Source organism: Nannobrachium achirus, assembly GCF_963921795.1.
Source record: "Nannobrachium achirus genome assembly, chromosome: 6".
Lineage (NCBI taxonomy): Eukaryota > Metazoa > Chordata > Actinopteri > Myctophiformes > Myctophidae > Nannobrachium > Nannobrachium achirus.
In genome coordinates this window covers 23,976,114-24,003,428 of record NC_137815.1, presented here as the reverse complement: position 1 = coordinate 24,003,428, position 27,315 = coordinate 23,976,114, and the positions used below count along the sequence as shown (strand labels likewise).

Here is a 27,315-nt window from a genome sequence, read left to right as displayed (position 1 = left end):
GATGTGCCCAGCTGTCTTTAATATTATCCCACTTGATAGCAGGCAGACAGATATCAACACAGACAAATGGCAGACAAATGTACATTCATTTGTTTTAGTGTTTGTGTGGAATATGCTAATTGCACAGAATTATTAAAATGAGAATGTAGCAAATTACTTTGATTACAAATTGGGTCATTGACAGAATATAAATGGAATTCCAAGCCATAAAATAATGCACATTGCACTTGTCTTAAGTTATGTGGAAATAAAGCAAATAAAAGAGGTTATCAAGTAATGTCATTTTATCAACTGGCCCATGGCTCCTCTGTTATGATTATACTTACTGTACAGCAGGGTTCCCCAATAGGCGGCCCGCGGGCCATTTGCGGCCCGCGGGGGGCTACTGTCTGGCCACCACCAACCCCAGTAATAATGGTAGTATAAGAGCAGCAACAAAACTAGTATATCGTCGTTGTCGGGTGGAAACCTTGCATGTCCAAAACCGTTCGTTTTGTATCATCTAAATTAAAAAATGTACTAAACTAGTGAAAACAGCCGATCTAGTGCTTGTAGATCTGCTGTTTTCACTAGTTTTGTGCGACGATCTTGTATGATGAAGCAGGGCTTTGCTTTACCAAAAAACGTACATATTTGAAACTTGGAGATACAAGGTTTCTGCTCGACAGTGACGATATCTGAACTGTTGCTGGAGTAGCGGAAACGCCACCGCCACAATGTTGTGGCCCTCGGCTTGGTACCCTAGACATAATTCGGCCCTTGGGGAAAACTACTGCTGTACAGTAAGTATAATCATAACAGAGGAGCATATTAAATTAAAACATGCCGTTGTTTTTCTTGACGTTCAGCTGTTTCCACTGAGGCAGACGCTCAAACTCCTCTCTGCTCATTCCAAACACCAGGGTGAAGTCCGAGTCACACAGGTGTTTCTGAAAAACATGATGATTAAAATCATCACATTTAACCTCTTGAACTAGAGATGTACCGTTACAACCAGTCCATACAGAGTACCCATCCACAGGGGCGTCACAAGAGGGGAGAAAGTGGGACTGTGTTACTAGGGCCCAAGGTGGCGGGGCCTTAATTATTTTATACTTTAGCTATTGAAAAATGGCAGATATACAAGCTCCCAGCGCGGTACCGAGTGCAGCGCTGCAAGCTTGTAGATCTGCTATTCTTGAAAAGTCCTGAAAATGTGTGCTATTGCTAATCTTTGAATATATACATTTTTAACTAAAATTTTGCTTCTAGGGGGTATCATAATTATTATAGTGTGCATTCTCACACACACACACACACACACACACACACACACACACACACACACACACACACACACACAGGAGTACCTCCTTATCAGCAGGGTTAACGCCATCAGGAAGCTCACTGGCAAGTTTGTTGACCAGAGCCTCCGGTGGGTAAAGCTGGTAACTGCACTCACTTGGATCACAGTCCTGGTCCTGTAGTATGATTTTGAATTTAGGTTCGTTTCAGAGCAGTGGTTCTCAATCTTTTCAGGCCTTGACCCCCCAAAATTATCATATTTGAACCGGGGACCTCACCCCACACCCTGATAAGCACATGGAATTGTAGGAGTTGAAGCATTCCATTTAGTTCCTCAGATAAATATTGAGAAAATAGCTGATCTACAAGCTCACAATGCCTCGGCTTTGTGAGCTTACGCAGTTTGACTATTTTCACAATGTTTGCCTCTTTCTTACGTAACATTTGACAATAGAGGGTATGCGTGTGACATCATCATAATACCTGGAAGTTCTGCGGGAATTCGGGAACGCCTAATGATTGACAAAAGAATACATTCTGGCCTTGACAGCCCACATCCAAACAGAAAAGTCCAATATAATTGCATTAAACCAGTAAGACTCCCTAATCGGGAGATAAGCGACTGTCACGTCACATGCACAAACTTTAGAAGGCAATTGGAGCCAATCAGGAGGGAATATGGGAAAAATGGGACAGATCCATGTTGAAGACATAGAGATACTTTGCACCGCTTTGTGTGATTTTTGGCCAAAATGTGTAGGAGCAGTGTCCAAAAATGTGATTTACAAAAATCAGCCTGATGGTGGCGCTAGAAGAGGGCCATGTGGGATATCAGGGCTGGAGGTTGTGATTTGCCCTCCAATGAGTGAGTGTGCAAAGTTTGGCATCGATAGGGCCATGGGTGACAGAGATAGAGTAGGGGCAAAAGTGTGACGTGACGGACAGACAGACAGCCGGTGGAGCTTTTCATATTTCCCCTGGGGAGAATGAATGTACTGTATGTATGTGATCAGCATACAGTATGGTATGGCAGTGTGACAAGTAGAATATGACATGTCTTGAGTGCAGAAGGGGCATTTTGGACGGCGGTTGGCACTGTAGTGGAAAGGTCAACCCATTAAGACCTGGAACGCATTATTACACATTGTTACTTTAACCATTATTTTATGCTTTAACTAATAAAAAATAGCAGATCTACAAGCTCGCTGTGAGGGGAGCGTGTCGCTGTTTCTACATGTCATCTTTTCGACAAGCAAACCGGGACCGTACCTATGTTCCCCAGGTTCTATGTTCCCCACTTCCTTACCACCTAAACCTAACCCTAACCCTAACCTCACTAAAACTAATGCTGTGAGGTGGGGAACATAGAGGGGAACATAGAACCTGGGGAACATAGGGTGGACCCCACCAAACCTAACCCTAACCTCCGTGGGATGAGTCGCTAACCTGCCGACGCTCCGTTGTCGAAATGTTGCGTTGTCGAAAGAGCGAGATTTCCCCGCTGTGAGCTTGTTTATCTGCTATTTTTCAATAAAGTATAAAATAATTCCAGGTCTTAATCAGGAAGCATGAATGCAAGTTACTTTTTGAGATATATGCATTGTGTGCACATGCATATCTTGGCCTATGGGTGGTGCTAGAGGAAAGGCCATGGCATGGGGTCACGGTTGGTTCTACAGCACTGTAATGCTTGTTGTTGTTCCCAAGCGTTTTCTATTTGCTGGGATGAATTAATCATCATAATGCAAAAGCTTTATTCTATTAAATAATGTGCTTTAAAAATGAATTATGTTGTTCTTACATTTACAATTTGTATTGGAGATGTTACATCTCCCAACTCCTTCTTCAGTTCTTCGTAGGTCTTTCCATCCTGAAAAATACAATATTTTTTATGTCCGTTATAGTGACAAACTGCGCGCGCGCGCGCGCACACACACACACACACACACACACACACACACACACACACACACACACACACACACACACACACACACAGAGAGAATGTTTATTCATGTCCATATAAGCAGAAGAAGTACGAGAATGCCTTCATTAGGAAAACAGCCAGTTACCAAGTACATGTAGGGCAGAACATTGTTACATACATACAATACTGTCTGTTGGCATACAGTACATGTCAAACACAGCAGACAATTAGGAAACCACGCCTCCTTCAAATTGAGCAGCTTCCTATAATAGCTGATACGGATTGTTTGGCCTTCCTTTTGAAGAGGCCGGCCATTTGAAGGCCCCTTACAACCAACTTGTGCATGCACGTGCCCTAGGCTCCCAAAGATAAAAAAAACAAACGTTTAACCTAGCTGTGAGATAGTCTGCTCCAGCTGATGATATTTTAACTCTTTGGTTAAGAAAGCTTCCTCTAAGCTGTAATCAAAGGTACAGCCGACCTGAACACCTCCCTATGGTTTTCATTTACAACAGCTGAAATGTTAGAGAACACAGAATCATCGTTGCACAGGCTAAACATGCTCGGCTTCACAGTAGAATGCTTATATAGCATGATGGAGGACCGGAAGATGGAAGAGATATCTCTTGATATCAAATCCACTATTCTGTCATGCCTACTTATTAAGAGACCCCAGTAAGATGTGGGACATTCGGGACACGCTAAACGAAGTATAGTAACTTGTACTCACACTCCACTTGGAGGGGTCCCAGGCGGTGAACCAGCCGGTGAAGGTGGGGGGCTCGTAGCCTTGCTTCACTAGGAGGATGGGGGTGTGGGGGTCCCTGGACCCCGGGTGGGTCCTCAGGTACTCCTGGCTGGTCACCACCGCCTCCCTCCTCTCTACCTCGTTGGCCTCCTGACCCACCCACAGGAACACCTGCATAAGGAGACCACATACTCAACCCACCGTTCGTTTTGTATTATCATTTTAAACATAGTAGCGAAATAGTGAATATAGACGATCTACAAGCACACAACGCCTCGCACTGTGCTTGTAAATCTGCTATTTTCACTAGTTTTGTGCAACAGTCTTGTATGATGAAGCAGGGCTTTACTTAACAAAAAAACATGCAAATTTGAAAAGGTTTCTGCCCGACAGTGATGACTTGAGTCTTAAGTATAGATGGCCTTGGTCAAATATTACTCAACTACAAGTGAGTAATATTTCACAATATGTAGTATGTATGTTACAGGGATTAAAGTAACTAAGTAAGCAACTGATTTTGGTGTGTGTACTGTTGAGTGAGAAAACAATGTTCCACATTAATTAATTTAATTAAAATCATCTGGGGACCTCATTTGGGCATCCCCCTGACCCTCAGTTTTGGAACCTTGGCCCTAGGGGGAGTGTGAAGTTGTTATGGGGCAGCCATAGCTGAGTGGTTATGGAGCCTGCCTGAGGAACCAGAGCCCCTGGTTGTTGCAGGTACGATTCCAGGCCAACAATGTGTTGAAGAGCAAGACACCTAACCCCTACATGCTCCTCTGTGGGCAGCACTCAGCTGGGTGAAGCTGAAAACTGAAGTTCCCCCTTGGCAGGTGTGCTAGGTGTGACTTTGATCAAATGTCATTGACCAGCCATGCAGTGGTCACCATCCAGTGGTCACCATGCAGTGGTCACCATGCAGTGGTCACCATGCAGTGGTCACCAGCGGTCGATCACCATGCAGTGGTCACCATGCAGTGGTCACCATGCAGTGGTCACCATGCAGTGGTCACCAGCGGTCAGTCACCATGCAGTGGTCACCATGCAGTGGTCACCATGCAGTGGTCACCAGCGGTCAGTCACCATGCAGTGGTCACCAGCGGTCAGTCACCATGCAGTGGTCACCATGCAGTGGTCACCATGCAGTGGTCACCAGCGGTCAGTCACCATGCAGTGGTCACCAGTGGTCAGTCACCTGGTCCCATGTGTCCAGCAGCATGACGTCATCCTGGCTGAGATCATCCTGGGTGAACTGGGTCACCTCGCTCACCCGGAAACGACCCGTCTTGTTGGAGCACTCAAAGAGACGTGGCTGGTGGTCTAACACGGCCTGTTGGAGTCTGGAGAGCGACACACACACATGCAAGTGCACACACACGCATAAACACACACACGCACGCACGCACGCACGCACGCACGCACGCACACACACACACACACACATACTTCTTCTTCTGTACCTCTTATCATTAGCATAGTTATATTAACATAGTAGTCCTTGCCTGTTCAAACATACTGTATGTGCTCCGAATTATGTGCAGTTTGGGTTATGGGGTGTGCACATGCAGTATATCGTCACTGTCGGCCGTGTCGGGCAGAAACAAGCACACAAGCACAAGCACACAACGCCTTGCGGTGCGAGGCGTTGTGTGCTTGTAGATCGGCTGTTTTCACTAGTTTAGTTCATTTTTATAAATGATATAAAAAACGAATGGTTTTGGACATACAGGTTTTCACCCGACAACGACCATATGAGGGATTGAATGTAGAAGTCTCAGAATAATGGTGGAGAACCCAGACGTATCAGTGATGTCAGTCATCTCCACATTTATCAGTGATGTCAGCATGTGTGTATATTGGGCAGACATCGGACAGACAGACATTCGCTCGGTGTATATTAATTAACACACTGTACCTCTTATCATTAGCATAGGGACCTTTCCCTCCCAGCAGCTCCCAGAATTCTGCGGGTTCCTGACCCTCGGCCACCGTCTCAGCAGAGTCTGGGTTTCCTCCTCCAATCACAGAGCTGACCTCCTTGGCCATGGCTCTCTCATCTCCATTGGACCCCTGGTGATGATAAGGCAGGCCAGGGCCCTCATTCTGGGGGTCCCAGGGGGGGTGGACCCCCCATGGGCCCTCATTCTGGGGGTCCCAGGGGGGATGGACCCCCCTGGGCCCTCATTCTGGGGTCCCAGGGCCTAGGCAACGCGAGGCGTTGTAAGCATGTAGATAGTCTATTCTCACAATTTCTGCCTCTAATATTTGACAAATTTGCCAATGTTTAATTTGACATTTAGAGGATTAAAAAATCCTTAAATTGTCACTTTAGAAATGTGCAGATAATATCCTCTGTACACTTAAACTTTATGTTGGTTTGTTTACTGTTGAGTGAGAAAACAACATTGCACATTAGGTTAATCATCTGGGGACCCCCCAAAATAATTTGGGGACCCCCCTGGGGGTCCTGAACCACAGGTTGGGTTCTCAAAACTCAGGTCACCTCTCTAAATAACTGGTTCATCCACAGCCCCCCTGAATTACATTGTTACAGTCTCTTAATATCTGTTTCCATTATTAGGAGAGATTGAAAATAACTTTTATATTTGGTGTTTAACCACTTGAACCCCAGCATCCCTATTCTGGGAAGAACATTCAACAAAAGCAGATCTACAAGCTCACAACGCATCACCACCAAGTCTCTTCACCGACAAACAGCAGATTGACACACTCACAACACGTCACCTTGTGACACGTTGTGAGCTTGTAGATCGGCTTATAGATCAGCATTTTTTTAGGTGAAGAGACTTCATGTACTGTAGGCTGAAAAAGATCACACCAAGTACAGTTTAACTCAGGTCTGTTTTATTAAGTGGTCACTCAACTGTAAACAGACCAACAGACAGTATAAGTGTATACAGGGTATCTGCACATTTATAAAGTGACAATTTAGCGACTTTAAAGACCTTTTTAGTACCTCTGGTCAAACATTAGTCAAATTGTCAAATATTAGAGGTAGAAATTGTGAAAATAGCCGATCTACATGCTCACAACGCCTCGCAACAACAATGGTAGGCCTATAGATCGAGGCATTGCCAACTCCTACAATTCCAAGTGCTTGTGCAGGGTGGGGGGGTCCCCAGTTAAAACATGATTATTTTGGGGGTCGCGGCTTGAAAAGGTTGAGAACCACTGCCCTAGGGTGCCTTCACATTTAACCTCAAAATCAGTCTTCATGCATATCAAACCGGGCCCACCTCACCGCTTATCACTACATAAGCGTGGGGTGGCTTACAGCAGCTGACAGAGTACAGCATCTTGCAATGGTCCTGGTGTACAAGATACACTACACCTCCAAGATACCCATGTACCTGACAAACTACTTCCAAAATGTCAAGGATGTCCACGATCACACCACCAGAGGTAGCTCCACTAATCATGTTCAACCCAGATTTAACACTATAAAAGGCATTCGTTCTCCAGCTACAGTATACCACCAACATGTGGAACGCCCTCCCGCAGGCCTTAAAGGAGTGCAAATCCCTAGCCTCCTTCAAAATCGGTCTGAAAAGTCACCTTCAGACGGCTGCTACTAGTGACTTGTAAATAGATTATTGTTTTTATCGCCCTGTTTTTTATTATTTTCTTTTCTGCTTTGTAATTGATGTTATCCTAGGCAAAGTACTCTGTTCTATCCGTCTGTCTTTCAATGTTATATGAGATACATAGATACATAGTTATATAGATAGTGGTTCCTATGTAAATAAGCCGCAAAGCTTACTAGGATCACCTTTTACTCTTTTCTATTGCAAACTGCTAATAAACGCTTCAATCAATCAAAACCTACCTTACCACAGATAGATCATGTAAACCTACCTTGCCACAGATAGATCATGTAAACCTACCTTGCCACAGATAGATCATGTAAACCTACCTTGCCACAGATAGATCATGTAACCTACCTTGCCATACCACAGATAGATCATACCTTGCCATACCACAGATAGATCATACCTTGCCATACCACAGATAGATCATACCTTGCCATACCACAGATAGATCATACCTTGCCATACCACAGATAGATCATACCTTGCCGTACCACAGATAGATCATACCTTGCCATACCACAGATAGATCATACCTTGCCATACCACAGATAGATCATACCTTGCCGTACCACAGATAGATCATACCTTGCCATACCACAGATAGATCATACCTTGCCATACCACAGATAGATCATACCTTGCCGTACCACAGATAGATCATACCTTGCCATACCACAGATAGATCATACCTTGCCATACCACAGATAGATCCCAGACTGGCTCTGGAGCAGGAAGACATCGTTGGAGTTGAGCGAGGCGGTGAGCGCCGGCACCTCCACCGCCCTGGTGTTGGACGGGTCGCTGCCGCGCACCTGGAACAACCTGATTGGTGGTTCCGGGTCACATGCAGAGTTTCTAGACGTGCCCCCCTATAAAAGAGACCAGACCACAATCATAACCAGACTGGTCCTTATCATTGTCCCTTCACAGGTTTACGGGTGGGTGAAAACACAGTGGGTGAAAATTGTTTTTGTGCAACAAGCTCCATTGTTTTTGACTAGAGGTTTGCGCCCGCTCCACCCGTTTTATAGTAAGATATTATGATGTCATGTGAAACGTGACCAATCATGGAGATTGGCCCGTTTATAGTCTGGCAGGCTGAAATGTCTTGTGAAGCTCACGAATCCGGTGAGCCCGTTTATGCCCCCCATCTGATTGGCTTTGTGCATATACAAGGGCCATGAGGGGGGTTTGCGTCCAAATGCATATCGATTTGGGGGTCCTTGGCACAAATACATCTGAGAACTACTGATGTACAGTATACCGTACCTCAAAGATGACCATTCTGCCCTTGAACATGGCCATGAAGTGGCGGGGCTCCTTGCCCATGGTCAGTCTGACCTGCACAGGTCGACCGCCGTACTTCTGGTCCAGGTTGACCGCCTGGAAGGCAGAGGCCGCCAGCTCATCCTGGGAGGCATGCCGACCCTGGAACAAAACAACTATGACTCCCGGGCAGTAATGCGCGATGACAGTGAAACAAAAAGCATCGCAGGCACATTGAGAGCTTGTAGATGGGCTATTTTCGCAACATGCTTCCATAGAAAACATGCTGGCTTCTATGGAATCCAAATGACTGAAATCAGTGGTAGCGACTGAGAACTTTGATCCATGGGTGAAGGAGTAGGCCTATACTGTATACCCGGAAATCAACCCAATAACTACCAGGCAGAAACTTGCATTGTAGCCTTCTATATATATTTGTATATAAAACAAATCGTCAAATATTCTGCAAAATTTTAGGGTGCTCCCCTGAGTATACTAGACCTAAAAATGTGCACCCCTGGCTATAGGCATGAACCACATGACTGTGAATGTGAGCGAGATATGCTAGATCAGTAGTTCTCAACCAGTGGGTCGTCCCCAAATTATTAGCTTAATGTGCAACATTGTTTTCTCTCTCAACAGTAAACAAACCAACACAAAGTTTAAGTGTACCGAGGGTATCTGCACATTTCTAAAGTGACAATTTCAGGACTTTTTAATACCTCTAAAATGACAACTTAAACATTGGCCAAATTGTAAAATATTAGAGGCAGAAATTGTGAAAATAGACGATCTACATGCTCACAGCGCCATTGTGCGTTGTGTGCATGTAGATCGGCTATTCAACTCTTAGTGCTCGTCAGGGTGGAGGGGGTGGGGGGAGGTCCCAGTTAAAATATGATTATTTTAGGGGTCACGGCCTGAATAGGTTGAGAACCACTGTGCTAGATGTTCACAGCTACCTGCCATATGTAGAGTAGATAGTTCCTCTGGCCGTGGACCTCATAGGTGTAGAGCAGCAGGTAACAATCTCCTCCGTAGAAGTATCCATAGCTCTCTGCCGCCACAGGAACCAGCTCCAGGTTCTCAATCCTCCACACCTGTTTAGTGCATCATCATTTCTGCTCTGTAAAGCACTTTGAGCTGCATTTCATGTCATGAAAGGTGCTATACAAATAAAGTTTATTATTATTATTACGTTCTAAAGTTTGTGTATGCGACCTGGCGGTCGCTTATCTCCCGATTAGGGAATCTTATTGGTTATTATTATTGCCAGTAAGACGCCCTAAGAGCGGGAAGCGACGTTGCGCTGAAACATAGAGCTTCCTAATACGGCACAGTTAAGAAGCAGGAGTTAAACTATTAATCTGGATGGTTGAGTCATCATTGAGATGTCAGAACAGGTCAGCTATATTCATATCTACAGCCTGTGAGGTCAGATGTCGAGGTATTGGCCAGCTCCATGTATGGAGATGTCTTGGCCATTTATAAAGCGTGACATGAGACGTAACGCACTGAGGGACGGATGGACGGACGGACGGACAGACAGACAGACAGACAGACATGATCTGCAGGTTTTCATACTAAATGCAATCTACGGTCGCAATCATATTAGGCCTATTAGAGCGGCTGTTCATCATAGTGGGAAAATTGAAAATACCCTACACTGTTCTGTAGCCGATTGACAAGCTCACTCACAATGCATTGTGAGCGTATTGCTATTGTCGCTGAAGACTTTTGGAGCGAAAACTGTAATTGAGCCCAAGACAATCTGGTCAACTAAAAGTCTAGGGTTAAATCTAGATTAGATGATCAGTCATACCTCCAGCTGTCCGTCACCGTTGTCCACCATGCGTTCCTGTGCTGCCACCTCTGGCATCACGTGCATCAGAGTGGCGTCGAACTTTTCCTGAGTGATATCGGCTGTAAAAAAAAAGATTAATTGTGGCATATAGGCCTAAATTAGAAAAAGGCAAAAATAAAAAGTAAGTCAAACGTTGATTGCGTGTTCTCCTCCTCCTCCTCCATGTGCTGTGGCACCTTTTTCTTGAATGACCCGATGACCTGACTAATAGACATCGAATCATTCTTTGCCTTGCACAAAAAGGCTCCATGGCTAATGGAGTAATGTTGTAGTTTTCTGACTTTAGAAAACTACACTGTGGTGATAGCTGCTCACTCCACCCTGGAATGTGCATGAGCCTTAAGACCCCCATATACCTGTCAAACTACTTCAAAAACTTCAAAGATGTCCATGATCACAACACCAGAGGGAGCTCCAGAAATCAATTCAAAAAAGGGGTTAAATCCGTTCTCCTGCTATACCACAGAAATGAGAAGTCTTGAAGGAGTGTGATTCCCTACTCTCGTTTAAAACCGCTCTAAAAGAGCACTTACAGGTGTCTGGCTGCGACTTGAAACTAGCCCCTATCATCTGCGAGAGACTCAGAGTAGACCGCTGCTTCTTCACTTGGAAAGGAGCCAGCTTAGGTGGTTCAGGCATATAATATGGATGCCTCCAGAGCGTCTCCCTATAGGGAGGTCCCACTGGGAGGAGAGGACCCCCTGGCAGATGCAGACCAAGGCCCAGATGGAGGGATTACATCTCCACACTGGCCTGGGAACACCTCGGGATCCTCCAGGAGTAAATGACTATTATTGCTTTGGAAAGGGAAGTTTGGAGCTCTCTGCTGGAACTGCCCCTAAGGGCATGGCCACACATTAGGCTTGTTACGATTGGAATGACGCTGCCTATAGCGGCATTTCCGTCCGCTCCTTTGAACTTTGACAATTGAGCGGCTAAACAGCACTTTGTAGACACTTCCAGTGTAAACAAAGTGACGTTCTTCCGGTGTTTAGGTTTGTCCCATTGGTTAGTGTGTACCGGGTGACAGTTGAGCAGTGCTGAACCCCATGCATTGAATACAAGCTTGGTGCACACAATCCCGTAACGGCTCAATGATGCTTCGGTCATCGTCCTAACGCTAATTCCATATTTTTTCCCTTAACTCATACTCTGCGATCCCCGTCGAAACCGGGGATTTCCCGCTGTACCTCTCTGCGATGCCCGTCGTTCCCGGAAATTTAATTAGCTTTAATCATTATGAAACGATTAAAAGTATGATCGCTATATATATCCATTTCGGAGACTTTAGGCCCGCCCCTAACTGTATCCGGTCGTATTTCCCGTTTGGACCGGATCTAGCTTTCCGTATCCGGTCTGAGCCTGGGCCATAGTCCCGCCTCCATTGGTTTACATTGTAACAGAAGAGGAAAGCTACTCGGCGATGGAAAGCTCGTTTTTCAATCTGATTTTTGCGTTTGGAAACTTTGATCCAGTCTCTACACGCCTGGATAATGATCCCCGCACATATCGTGCGTTTTGTGCCCGAACGTGTCCACGTGTTACCATAGCGCACAGCTGGCTTTTTTCAATGTTTTTTCATGTAAACACTGGCGGATAAGCAGGGATACAGCGTGGCAACGGATATGTCTATTTCAATGGGGTTTTCTTTATTCGAAAGCTGTCACCGAGTCTACTCGTCTACTAGATGAGTCGCGCACAGATTGTGCACGATGCGTGCGCGTGCCCACGTTAAAAGGTAAGGACAATTTGGCAGCTGCTTACTACAGCTATGTTTAAAATGGCAGCAAAATTGTTAACATGGGAGTGGATGGGGGTTACGACGCTGGAACGCTGCATATCTGGCTGCGCCGAATGCCATTGAAGATGGATGGATGTAAAAAGTGTAAACATACCCACTCTCCCCCTGGTGTGGACCCTGCCCAGACCCTGGCTCTGGTCCCTGGACCTCCAGGTGTGGAACAGCTGCTTGAACAGAGCTGACTCCGCCCCGTCGTTCACCGTCTCCACGTTGGTGCTGATGGAGTACTTCTTTGTTTTAATGAACTCCTGTGATGATGATAGTCATCATAACGTTATGACGCAAATTCTCAGGAGGTGAAACATGTCAAAATTAGGGCTGGGACTTTAACGGATTAATTTAGATTAATTAATTACAGAGAATTAACGCAATTAAAAGAAATTACGCATTTTAATCACGCTTAGTTTTTGCAGAGCCTTTCTCACAGGATGAGTTTCAGGCGTACCGATCATACCGGTGCACCAAACAACAGTTAACAAACGCCAGTGCATGCAATGGGAGAAGAAGAAGCATTTTGACCTAAAATGTGTTGGACATAAAACATTACGTAACCCAGAACATTGTTCATTTTACCAGAGCTCTGGACATGGCTGCCTGCCTTTCAGCCTTGCTTGCTTTCTTCCCTTTCCAGACAAAGATCTTCAGCCCTCCTTGATCCAAGATGTAGCAGTCCTGGAAAGATTTAGATGTCGTACAGTACCAACATGCAAATTATTTTTGCTTAATTCATGCTCCATCGTACAACGGTGTAGTACAGCAGAAAAAGCCGATCTACAAGCTTGTAGATAGGCTATTTTCTGTTGACCAGTGATACCATTGCAGTGTTAAATTCGTCTATGACCAGAAATGTTCGTTGACTACCTTTTTTTCACTGATGAAAACTAAATAAAAGCAACGCTATGATGACAAAAACCATGACTAAATATATTGACAATTATGTCAACAAATTAAAACTAGACGAAAATCTAGCGGAGATTCAATAGAACTAAGACATTTTATGCTTGGCTGCGTGTTTGGTGTCGCGACGTGTCTGAGCTTGTAGATCGGCTATTTTGGTGGCCAGTCTACAAATCAGGCATTACAACGACATCTCACAAAATCAACTGTTGATTTAGTCGACTAAAATCTTATGATATTTATTCAACTAAAACTAGACTAAAATATGGCAGAAACTAAATGGAATTCTATTCAAAGAACCACGACTAAAAACGAAAGTAAAATGTGCCGTCAAAATTAACACTGGTATATAAAGTAAAGTTTAAACTGTAAACACATAAAACTCACGTCATGATTTAAGAGGTCCTGAACCAGCGGTCTGGTGGCAACTTCTGTGATCTTCATCTGACCTTCAGCATCAGTCACACTGAACATCAGGGACGTGCAGAGAATGTTAGAGAGGCAGGGGCTGTAATTTCTAAAAGGGCTTTTGGTGAAAATATCGAAATATTCTTGGCGCTTGATACCACACTGAACTAAGCATAATCAAGTCAATACTGGATATGAGGCGTACGGCATGGAATTCTACACAGAGAGGGCAATTCTTTCAACGAGTGACATCATCATACCCGGAAGTTATGCCTACTGGGTGGCAAAAGAAAAAACTACTTTCTGGCCTTGACAGCACATACATCCAAACAGAAAAGTCCTATCTGATTGCGTTAAGCGAAGTTAAACGATGTTAAACTCACTTTGCCACTCGATTTGCCATTCATTTATGCATGCACATACCCTCAATAAAGTTGACGTTTTTGGCTGTCATTTAAGGACATAGACACAGCTCTACTCACTGGTACAGGGTGAGCAGAGCCAGCTGTTCGTGGTCAGCTGTTTGGTCACAAGTTCCACTGCTCAGCTCAGACGTCCTCGCTCCCAGAACGCTGCTCAGGATTTCCATGAGGTGAGGAGGGGCGTCGCCCTCCGCGTCCCCCTCGATCACCCCGATCTCTGCCCGGCCGCCCCGCTCCCTGTCGCGGACGTCACAGGCCAACAACATGCCCTGGGAATGGAATGGAAGGCATAGCAAGTCATACTCCATCAACTGAATGCAGAGGAGCACAATGGCATTGCATTTGTTATATTGCTGTTGATGTACTGACATATTATCTTGTTTATTATAGTGATGTATTACCTGCTTATTGTAAGTCGCTTTGGATTAAAAGCGTCTGGTAAATGCCTAAACTGTAAACTATAAACTGTAATGGAAACAAGCCCTTTCTGACTGCCTTTTCTGTTATGCTTTTAGCATCATTGTTGTATACCAGTGTACTACCAGTGTACCTTTTTGCAAACTAAAGTAATCAATCAATCAATCAATCAATGTAAAAACTCTGTGTTCACACACACACACACACACACGTACGTACGTACGTACGTACGCACACACGCATGTTACTTGTGAGCAGGTACATAAGAGTACGAGATATTTTAGTTTACTACGCGGTATATGTAGGCCTACATACTATGCTGTCAGGCAGAAACCTCTCCATATTTTAACCTTTTAATGAATGCCCCACTTGATCTGCTTTTTGTTTTTGAGCGCTGCTAACAGCTCCTACATCTGGCTTTGTCTGTAAGTACGTATGTCCTGCCCCATCCCACTCACTTCACACTGGTGTGATTTTTTTCTATTTTTTAATCCTGGAAAGTAACAGATTGGGAAATATGTGATTTCCACCCGACAGAGACGATATCATCGTTGTTGTCGAGTGGAAACCTTGTATGTCCAAAAACGTTCGTTTTGTATTTAACTCATTTAGTGCCACCCCTTTCACCACTAGAGGGCGCCCAGTGGCCATAGAAAATCCCATAGAGATATGCTGGTATATGCAGAAGCCCTGCAGCCATGACTTGCCTGAACACTTTCCTTTGTGCATGTACAGGAAGAGGTTGAAGTTAGCTTGAAGTTAGCTATTGGCTACCAAGCATTTTAGAAGCCTTATTTTCGTCAACTTAGCCATGATTAAACCTTGCACACCTCATGCATGGGAAAAAAACAGAGAAGAATGAGCTCTAAAAAATCCAATGCAATCCTGGATTGCATTGGAGTGGATTTGTGCAGTTTGTTCAAAGCTTTCAAACAAAAAAATCTGATTGGAAATCCGTTCAGGCATTCTTGAGATAATCGCCATTATGTTTTACTAGCCATAAATTATAACTTCCAGTAGAGGATGCTAATATGCGGAGGTTACGTCTCTCCTGGAGTTATAACGCAGAGTAAAATAGCTCTCGCTGGTTGAGCCTCCATGTCCCTAATCGCCTCAAAACATGTTTAAATCATGAAGTTGCTCACCTCATCGTCGAAACAGCTTTATATCTACCGATGAGCCCACTCGTTGGCATGTGTTAGTAGTCCATATGTTTCTAATAAATTCATGTTTACTAAAACTTCTCTGAGACTCGCGTTTCCTCGTCGGAATGTTTCCGCATACAGAGCGCTTCAGAACTACAGAACGTTGGAATACTTCCGCATACAAAAACGTCATGTCCTAGTATGAGCAAATCGCAACGGCAATCAACGTCACGTGATATGTAGCCTCGCGTAGCCAGGCTTTTACTCATCTCGCGTGATATGTTCGGCCATTTTACCCAAGCAGTTCAAAAACAAGGAAAGCGATGAGACTCAAAGAAGTTTTAGTAAACATTAATTTATTAGAAACATATGGACTAACACATGCCAACGAGTGGGCTCATCGGTAGATATAAAGCTGTTTCGACGATGAGGTGAGCAACTTCATGATTTAAACATGTTTTGAGGCGATTAGGGACATGGAGGCTCAACCAGCGAGAGCTATTTTACTCTGCGTTATAACTCCAGGAGAGACGTAACCTCCGCATATTAGCACCCTCTACTGGAAGTTATAATTTATGGCTAATGTTTTACATGTTATGTAAACAAACATGGCTGCCCTGTATGTTAGATGGGGTTGTATGGGGGTGGAACATGCAAAATCGCGATTGAAATCATGTTCACTAGATTTGATGGGGTCCAAAAAAAAAAATTCAAAAAAAAATTAAAAAAAAAATTTTTTTTTTTTTTTCTTTTTTTTTTTTTTAATATCCCGAACTAGTTCGGGATAGGCACTCTGGGATGCGATAATATATCCCGAACTAATTCGGGATAGGCACTCAATGAGTTAAAATAGTGAAAATAGCCGAGCACAAGTCGCGACTCTTCGCGAGGCGTTTTGTGCGACAGTCTTGTATAATGAAGCAGGGCTTTACTTTACCTAAAATGTACAAATGTGTAACTTGGAGATACAAGGTTTCTGCCCGACAGTGACGATATTGTCACTGTCATTACACCTGCAGACATAGTAGCTTTATAAACAGTTTTCAGTAGAAGCGATACCTTCAGTCTCTCTTGTTTGTTGCTCTCCGGTCCGTTCCACTGGATCAGAGTCTTCCCCAAGTCCAACACAAACACATCTCCAGTGTTGAAGCTGTTCCAGCTCATCTCCACCTGTGAACACAACCAGAGAATGTTAGAGAGGCAGGGGCTGACATTTCTCAAAGGGCCTTTTGGTGTAAATATCGAAAATAGCAGACCTCCAAGCTCACAACGCGTCGCGCTGCGACGCGTTGTGAGCTTGGAGGTCGGCTATTTTCGGTGCTTGTGACACCACACTGAACTAAGCATAATCAAGTGAATACTGGAGATGTAACGTATGGCATGGATTTCTAGCACAGAGAGGGCAATTCTTTCAACATAATTCAGGAGAGTTTGGACAAGGCAATTCTCTTCAATGCTGCCATCAGGTATGGCATGGAAAGAGGGCATTTGCATTTGAAATTTTAAAACTGCATTCATGGTCTGGAGAGGGCACTTTTTACAGACGGATAAAAGGGCAGGGGCTCAAGCCCCCTTTGATGTCTATGTGTGCACGTGCCTGAACACAACGTTACAACATCTCATCTCCACCTATATAGAACACAACGTTACAACAGAAACACATCTCATCTTCACCTATGAACACATCATTGGTGAAGTTAATAAATAATAAATAAAGTTCTTATTCTCCTTTTGCACAAAGTAGTGCATTGCAAGATAGAGGGCACCAGATCCCTTTTAGTCACACCCTACCACTACTTCCTGTTCATCCACAGAGCATTGATTCTAGTTGTTTTCTCCATTAGATTTCTTTTCACTTTTTTCAACTTTTATTACTTGGGATGGTAAATAGTGGGAGCGTTTCAGGCAAAAATCGTGCACTTTATGAAAGAAGCATGAAATTTGGCACACAGTTAGAACATGCCATATGGAACATTTTTGGCTATAGGGGCATCGCAGATTTGTCTTGGGAAACTTGTGGGAGCAAATCAAAGTTGGGCTCTCATAGACTTTACTATACAGTACAATAATACAAAATGTGTGAGGTCAAACTAGGTGTTTTTCGGGATTCTGAATCCAATGCAAGCATTTGTTTTGCACGAAAAACATTCCTTTCCGAGAAACGGCCGCCACAAAACTTTGAAAAGTGATGACTCATCACTAAACCATAGTTTTATGGGGTCCGTTTGTGTTTTTCGGGATTCTGAATCCAATGCAAGCATTTGTTTTGCACGAAAAACATTCCTTTCCAAGAAACGGCTGCCACAAAACTTTGAAAAGTGATGACTCATCACTAAACCATAGTTTTATGGGGTCCGTTTTTAGCCCGAAGGAATGTTTTTCCTGCAAAACAAATGTTTGCATTGGATTCAGAATCCCGAAAAACACCTAGTTTGACCCCTCACATGCTACTTAAAGCATATTTATTTTTTGTATTATTGTACTGTATAGTAAAGTCTATGAGAGCCCAACTTTGATTGGCTCCCACAAGTTTCCCAAGACAAATCTGCGATGCCCCTATAGCCAAAAATGTTCCATATGGCATGTTCTAACTGTGTGCCAAATTTCATGCTTCTTTCATAAAGTGCACAATTCCATCAAAATACTGCCCGAAACGCCTGGACTAAAAATGATGAGGCAGACAAATAAAATGTATTTTGACAAGTAATAAAAGTTGAAAAAAGTGAAAAGAAAGCACTTTAATCTAATGGAGAAAACAACTAGAATCAATGCTCTGTGGATGAACAGTAGTGGTATAGTAGGGGAGAGCAGGGTAAACTGAGACACTTTTTACATTTTCTCCCCTATAGGCGAACTAAAAGATATATCAGTAAAAATGTACACATTTACCAGTAATTTGGGATGTTTTCTAACAATGGAAGTTATCAGAACATATTCAAGACAAAAGGCAGAGAAAATATGATTGTTTTAAAAAAAGTGGTCTTGTGTCTCAGTTTACCCCAGGACCGGGGTAAACTGAGACAGACCAGAGAATCAACGGGGTAAAGTGATCCACTCACTTTTTTCACTTTAAAACTACCATAAAAACACAAAAACCCAGTTAACCAGGTTAAATATGCACAACACAAAAATGTACATAGCATAAAGTCTTTTAATAGGGTTTGTCCTGTCATTTCCACCCATGTGTCAAACAATGTGACACATGGGCAGAAAGAAAAAACTAAAAACCCTATAGAAAGTTGATAGAAGGGTTTACCAAACCTTCCTCAGTTGATCCTAATGTAATTACGCCTGTAGAATGCATTTCTGCAAAGTATATTGTTGTATTGTGCATAACTAATGAGATAATTAGCAAATTTAGTCCAATATGCTAATTATCTCATTAATTATGCACGGTACATACAAATATATATCAGAAATGGAATCTACAGGGAAAATTACATAAGAATCAACTGAGAACAGTTTGGTACACCCTTTAATCAGGTTTTTACAGCTATCTCCATGTCTATCATGTTGGGTTAATGTGAGATAGTGTCTCACTTTACCCCGAAGCAAATGTCTCACTTTACCCCACAGCCACATTTTGGGAAAAGTGATATATTTTATCAATTCAGGGTAATCTCCATCTAGCATCTATCACATGGATGTATAAGTTGGTAGTTCATCAACATGTATGATATAAAATGTTGTCCCTGCATCAATTTGCTTTGACACAACAGTTGATTATGTGACAGCAAGAAAATTTACTTTTACATGCAAAAAACACATTTTTGTGAAAAAAAGCATGTTTTCTACAGCACTATCAGGTTTCTCTCTTCATGGCAAGTGGGAAATTCAAAGGGCTTGAAAATATAATGGGCACATGACCACAAATGTGTTCCATTGCCAAGATAAATGGAGTGTCTCAGTTTACCCGGTGTCTCAGTTTACCCCGCTCTCCCCTATAGGGTTGACTAAAAGGGATCTGGCACCCTCTATCTTGCAATGCACTACTTTGTGCAAAAGGAGAATAGTCCTGGAACCCCTGGAACCTCCTTACTGAACCCCTGAGGGTCCTGGGGGGTCATTGAGGGGGTTAACAGCATAGCTCACCTCCATGGCAGTGACTCTCTTCTTTCCCTTCACATGCAGTAACCTCTGGATGTCGTAGGAGTTGGTCTCTGTGTGTCTCATGCCTGATGCAACCCCACCTTTCCTATAGCTTAACAACAGGAAAACACTCAGCTAAATATTAGAAATAATGTACAACTTTAAACGCAATATTATGTTTTGTTCTGTTCTCCCTGCTTTGTGGACAGGATGACCCAAACAATGTTTATGTGATAAATCTGTGGCCGTCTGTGAATCGGAAAGTTGACAGTTGTCAACATTGCCACATTAGCAAACGTGTGAACTTGTAGATCGGCTATTTCTTTTGGCATAGAGGGTAAAAGGCAGTGCAGAGCCAAACTCATGTCCAATTTAGCCTTAGATGGTTTAAATTGTAAATCATCAAATCTTAACTCTTTCTCAGCCCCCTTAAATCTGGCTCTAAGTCTCTACTGCCGGATTTTTCACTCATTTTGGGGGACGATTACGCATCGTCTGTAGAGTGTATTGCACACCACACCCATATGACTGGAAAGGCCTGCTCGCGCTCTTTCCGATACATCAAACTAGAAAATCTGTATCTTGTTCTATAGTCTAGTAAATGGCAACTTTATAAAGATTGTTTTGCTATCAAAACAGCCTTTTTGCATAGACATTTTGAGATAAACGACTTTTTAGTATAATAAATAGAATATCTATTCATTCTACTGTGAATATACCAACTTCCATATACGTATGGAAAGATCAATTCGCCCTCTTTACAAATCCGCCAAGTAGTAAGTTGCTATCATTTTCTATTGTTTAGAAATAGGGCTGTTTGTAGGCGATGTAATCACCAAAACAGCTTTCTGAATACATGTTTTCGAAAGGATGCTATCAAACATAACTCTTTTCAGCCTTCTATTTTTGGCTTCAATGATGCATCAGGCAGTATGTTTTCAAACAAATGGGTAAACAAATACGTGTTTTACAGACTTTTCAAGTATAAAGGCACATTTCAGCTCAATCCCTCAAGTTATGTGGACAATAGACCTATAAGGGCTCTGGTCCATAGCAGTGGATGCAGGCCTAATATTATAACTCTATGATGCAGGCACGCCTGTCATCCACACGGCGGCGCTGTCTATCTCAGAATGCAGTCTGATGCATGTCTTGAGTTTACATCAATAAGCACGCAACGTGCATGTGTTTACGTTGTGTCACTGTCTCTCTCTCTCTCTCTCTCTCTCTCTCTCTCTCTCTCTCTCTCTCTCTCTCTCTCTCTCTCTCTCTCCCCCCCCCCCCCTCTGCAACGTGCAACATGCATGTGCACGCGAACATGGGCATGCGCACGCACACGTGCACTCTTACTGTTTTCTTTTTTGTTTTTCTTTACATATCTACTGCATAGTACTGTGTTCTATTTGTCTGTCATTCAATGTTATATAAGATATATGGTTTACTATGGAAATAAGCCTAGTATTTTCATGGATCTCCTTTTAGTAGACCTTGTACCAGTGAATGAAACTGTACCTTTTCCTATGCAAACTTCTAATAAAGTCTTCAATCAATCAATCAATCAATCAATCAATCAATCTCTCTCTCCCCAACTTTCTCTCTTGTATCACGGCTGTAAGGTTTATTCTAATAAAGCTCGGTGGTCCCTGGTGGCCTGGTCGATGAACCATGACGATCCAGTAAAACTTTTCAGATCACGTAACGGCTGTAGAAGTATAGTCCTCAGTAGTATAGTAAAGCACTAAACTAAACCCCCCCCCAAAACACATGGCTGATGCTTGCCGTGATTGCCGTCCATCCAGCAAGTCCTCAGTAGTATAGTAAAGCACTAAACTAAACCCCCCCCACCATACACATGGCTGCTGCTACGTGAATGCCGTCCATCCAGCAATCCCAGGCCTGGGGAGGACGGTCATGTACCAAATCACCATGGTAACACAAGGTAACACAAGCTGATTGGCCACACAATGGTAACCATGGTGATTTTAGTCATTCCAGGGCCCAGGACGGCTGAATCCAAGCGTCAGTGATACATATGCTCCTAATCTTGTAAAGACATTCCAGCGTCAACCTTAGCTTTTTCTGAACTGACGCCGCTGAGCTAAACGCCCTGCTCGATCGGCGGTGGTCCGCGGACCACGGCCGATCGAGCAGGGCGTTTAGCTCAGCGAAAAAAAAGGTATGGCAAAAAAAAGGTATGGCAAAAAAAAAAAAAAAAAGCTGTCTTTCACGCGCGCGAGGCCCGGCGTGCAAGACACCAGTCATGTTGCCATACCTTTCCAACAGGCACGATTACAGTACATTTTATTATATTCCCCCTGTAGCCAAGGTATGTGAGCTGCCATAGCTTGCCATACCCAATTGACGCCTCTCTTTTAGCTTGGCTTGTGAGACCTGGCTCACACTACCAACAACAACACTGGATCTTACTTTTACTACTGTCTGTTACTACTACAAACTATGGATGGACTATACAAAAGGTAAATATAATTATGATGTGTTTTTCTGTGATCTGAGACAGTTTGTTGTGTTTGGGCTGGTGATTTGAGACTTTACTGTGACGATCACCTCAAACAATGTCAGCTGTTGGGGAAAAAGAGAGAGAGAGAGAGAGAGAGAGAGAGTGGTCGAGAGACATAGAGACACGGGGAGTGAAAGATTGCTTACTGAGAGAGAGAGAGGGAAATTAGAGCAAGAGAGAGAGAGAGGTGTAGCAGAGCAAGTGGTCGAGAGACATAGAGACACGGGGAGTGAAAGACCGCTTACTAAGAAAGAGAGAGAGGGAAATTAGAGCAAGAGAGAGAGAGAGGTGTGGCAGAGCGAGTGGTCGAGAGACATAGAGAGTCTGCTACACTCTCTCTCTCATCCTGGGCCCTGGAATGACTAAAATCACCATGGTTACCATTGTGTGGCCAATCAGCTTGTGTTACCTTGTGTTACCATGGTGATTTGGTCCTCCCCAGGCCTGGGATTGCTGGATGTACGGCATTCACGGCAAGGATCAGCCATGTGTTTGGGGGGGGGGGGTTTAGTTTAGTGCTTTAGTATACTACTGAGGACTATACTTCTACAGCCGTTACAAAAAGTTTTACTGGATCGTCATGGTTCTTACTTTTACTACTGTCTGTTACTACTACAAACTATGGATGGACTATACAAAAGGTAAATATAATTATGATGTGTTTTTCTGTGATCTGAGACAGTTTGTTGTGTTTGGGCTGGTGATTTGAGACTCTACTGTGATGATCACCTCAAACAATGTCAGCTGTTGGGGAAGGCTTTGAAGTTGAAAAAAAAAAATACTAGCTCTTTCTCTTTTTTCCTCTCCTCAAACACACACACACACACACACACACACACACACACACACACACACACACACACACACACACACACACAGTGTCTCTCAGTGTCTCTCTCTCTCTCTCTCTCTCTTTTTATCAATCAGCCATCTCAATTGCTCTCACTCGGCTAGAATGCCAAGACGGTTCCCACAGCTCTTGTGTCTGGTGATTGTTGTGGTAATGTGATGTGATTTTCTCTGATCTGAGACAGCTGGTTTGTGTTTGGGCTGGTGATTTGAGGCTTTCCTTTGATGTGGTTCACTCCAAACAATGTCAGAAGTTGGGGAAGGCTTTGAAGTTTCAAAAAAAAAAAAAAAAAAAAAGTGCGTAAAAGTGCGTGTCGGCTGGGAGGCTCTTGCGCAAAATTGCGTAATAGTGCGTTCAGGCTGAGAAAGAGTTTTAACAATCTATCATTAGGAGCTATCATGGATCAATGGTTGCCTTGTTTTGATCAGAACATGCAAATCATTGACTCCTTGTTTGAAGTCATTAACTCCCCGTTTGAAGTATTGTTAACTCACGTAATTCCTAATTTGAAGTATTAATAACACATGATTCCTTGTTTGAAGTATTTTTAACTCACATGATTCCTTGTTTTAAGTATATTTTACTCACATGATTCCTTAATTGTTTGAAGTATTGTTAATTCACCTAAGTCCTTGTTTGAAGTATTTTTTTTAACTCACATAAGTCCTTGTTTGAAGTATTTTTTAACTGCACATAAGTCCTTGTTTTAAGTATTATTAACTCACATAAGTCCTTGTTTGAAGTATCCCCGGAAGGTGTCAGACTCGTGCTGCTGCACCTCGCGGTGCTGCACGGGGGCGGAGCCTAAGAACTCGTCCAGTTGGATGGTGTAGACGGCGGCGGCGCCCTGCTCGTCCTGGCTGGACAGGTGGCCTATCCAGTAGTGGAGGTCATAGGTCACACTGCTGCCCAGTCTGTGTGTCTGGAGGCCAGAGGTTGGGTAGTACATACAAATTCATACCACCAGGTATATTTCTAAACCTATAACCTCAGTAAAACTATGTCTAAACCTAACATTATTCCTAAATGTAACCTCAGTAAAACTATATGCACTTGTTCTGCCCCTCCTTGACTATGGAGTCCTCGATGCCTCATTCAGTGCCAATGACGTCTCTTGACGTCTTTTTTTCAAAGGTCCTGGGTGCCAATGACGTCTTTGACGTCTTTTGTGTTTTTTGTATAGAAATTTCTTTTTTTCGTTTTTCATTTTTTTTTTTTTTTTTTTAAAGATGTCAAAATGACCTGAGATCAGAGAGATGGTTTTCTCTGTTTGTGTGTTGGCTCCCTCGTTTAGCTGATTGAGAAAATGTGTGTCCAAAAAAAAAATTATAAAAAAAAAAACATTTTCAGCGTTCTCCTGCTATACCACTAACATGCGGAACGCCCTACCGCAAGCCCTATAAAGGAGTGCAAATCCCTATCTTCCTTTAAAATCGTCCTTGAAACCAATAATTGACTAAGCCCATCCTTACCCCCCCTTTTCCACTGTATTTTGTTTAATCTTTCTATCCTTTTTTTCTCTTCTTCTTAACTGCTTCTTTTATTTTATTTTATTGACGATACCCTATGCATAGTACTGTATTCTATCCGTCTGTCTTTCAATGTTATATGAGATACATAAAGGGATCCTGTGTAAATAAGCCTTAAGGTTACTTGGATCTCCTTTTAGTTGACCTTGTACCAGTGAACTGTACTGTCATGAAACTGTACTTTTCCCTATATGCAACCTTCTAAAATCTTCAATCAATCAAAGCCTAAACCTAACCTTATTCCTATAAACGTGACCTCAGTAAAACGATGTCTAAACCTAACCATTCCTAAATGTAATGTAGCCTCAGTAAAACTATGCCCAAACATATAGCTCAAAATGTGTTGCCTAGCACTGCGTTTCCAGCTTGTAGATCGGTTACCTTTCATGCTTTTGTGTGACGCTGTGGTATGATCATGCAGGGCAGGGTTCCCCAATTAGTTTTCCCCAAGGGCCGAATTATGTCTAGGGTACCAAGCCGAGGGCCACAACATTGCAGGGGGCGACGGTGGCGTTCCCGCTATACTCCAGCGACAGTTCAGATATCGTCGTTGTCGGGTGAAAACCTTGTATGTCCAAAACCGTTCGTTTTGCATTTACCATTAAAAAAAATGTGAGGCGTTGTGTGCTTGTAGATCGGCTGTTTTCACTACTTTTGTGAGACGGCCTTGAATGATGAAGCAGGGCTTTACACTTTGCGAAAGAATGTACAAATCTGGAGATACGAGGTTTCCACCTGACAACGACGATATACTAGTGTTGTTGCTGCTCTTATACCACCATTATTACTGGGTTTGGTGGGGGCCTGACAGTAGCCCCCCGCGGGCCGCAAATGGCCCGCGGGCCGCCTATTGGGGAACCCTGATGTAGGGTGTCAATTTAAGAAACGCAAAAAGTTAAAACATGGAGATAAGAGGTTTCTGCCCAAGAGCTGGCATGAGGACTGATCCCAGATGAGGTCATAAGAAAATGCACTGCATATTGACAGAGCAAGTCTATTGTAAATATGCAAAAATAAAAATATGCATAAGCCAAAACAAACACATCCACATGAATACACACGCACGCACGCACGCACGCACGCACGCACGCACACACACACACACACACACACACACACACACACACACACACACACATGCACGCACACACACAGGACTTACAGAGAGTAGTATGTAGCAGTCACCCTCATAAAAGTTCCCATAAGACTTCTCAGGTACTTGGACAAGTTCCATTTTCTATGGAGCAAATAGAAAAGTTGTATTATTTATTACTGCTTCTTCCAACAAAAAGGAACTCCGTGTACCTTTGGAACACTGCAATAAATGTGGCCTGGACTCGTGGCGTAGCGGCCCGGGCACCTAGGCTCAATGTATTCTGACAGCATGTCACTGGTTCGAGTCCCAATCCCGAAGACCTTTGCTGTGTGTCACTCCCCATCTGTCTCTCCCCATTTCCTGTCAACCTACTATATAAAGGCATTAAAGCCCTAAAAAAAAGCTTTAAAAAGATTGTAATACATAACAGCAGTCAACTAATAATCAGTCTTTCTGAAACACTATAATCTTCCAGGCATTACTGTTGTAATTGTAAAGTTGGCCTTAGTTGTTTTTTAGTGTTGCATCAGCATTGAAAGGTAGGCTATAGGGATACTGTAAGTAATTTTCGTTAGTTAAAATGAACGTTAAATAGCTCTATTTTCTTTTAGTAATCATATAGAGCAGTGGTTCTCAAACCTTTTTGGCTGCAGTACCCCTTATAGTGATTTCTGAAGCCAAGTTCCCCCTTCCCCTGACTACAGCATTTTGCTAATAAAAAGCTCCATTGCCCATATGTTAAAAAATAAAACGGCATAATGGCAAATAAACATTGCTTTCTTTTCAATAACAGTTGTATTAGTCAAGTTATTGATGTAATTTGCTTTTACAATTTACAGATGAGAAGGTTCACACAAAGACTGTCAATGTTTTGTCATTACCCATAACATTAAAATACATATTCCCATTTTCTCCTGTACCCCCTGCAGTACCCCCTTATACCCAGAGTGTTTGTTCAATAACAGACAGTAGTCTCCATGTGTCTACAGCTCTTTATTAAACAGAAAATGAATGTTCAGGTTGGGATACTAATTTTATCCCATCAGGATAGAGAACTCAGTCAAGATACAGATTAAACAAGTGAAATTGGAAGTGATGACACGTAGAAATAGGCATACAAAAATGGAACAAAATTAAGATGATAAATGGCTACTCTCTCCCGGTTGGCTGAAAGTTTGTCAACTATCTGAACATTTATTTTCTGTTTATTTAAGAGCTGGAGAGACAGGGAGACATCCTGTTACTGAACAAAGGCTCTATAGCAGCTATAGATTTAACCTTTAAGTTAATTAACCTACCTTTAAAATGTCTATTTTCAAACGTCAAAATACCTCAATTCTCCAGATTATAATCCCAGGGTTGTGAGTCACTGCTCTGAATGTGTAATCCATGGTACCTCAGGTGTCAACTTTCTTCCAGGTCTTGGGAAATATGAAGGAGCAA

General features: G+C 43.1%; 1 protein-coding gene across 1 annotated transcript; it reads right to left on the bottom strand.

The window, feature by feature from the left end:
- Positions 1-815: 815 nt before the first annotated feature.
- On the bottom strand, positions 816-27,263 carry avil (advillin; the record flags this gene model as incomplete). Its single annotated transcript, XM_080728043.1, has 19 exons — positions 816-929; positions 1,350-1,460; positions 3,086-3,154; positions 3,942-4,130; positions 5,155-5,299; positions 5,875-6,029; positions 8,260-8,439; positions 8,840-8,998; positions 9,799-9,936; positions 10,659-10,759; positions 12,596-12,749; positions 13,075-13,173; positions 13,786-13,864; positions 14,289-14,497; positions 16,850-16,960; positions 19,883-19,991; positions 23,973-24,169; positions 25,939-26,013; positions 27,204-27,263. The coding sequence occupies 19 exons, from the start codon at positions 27,261-27,263 to the stop codon at positions 816-818; spliced, it is 2,454 nt and encodes an 817-aa protein (XP_080584169.1).
- Positions 27,264-27,315: the final 52 nt, after the last annotated feature.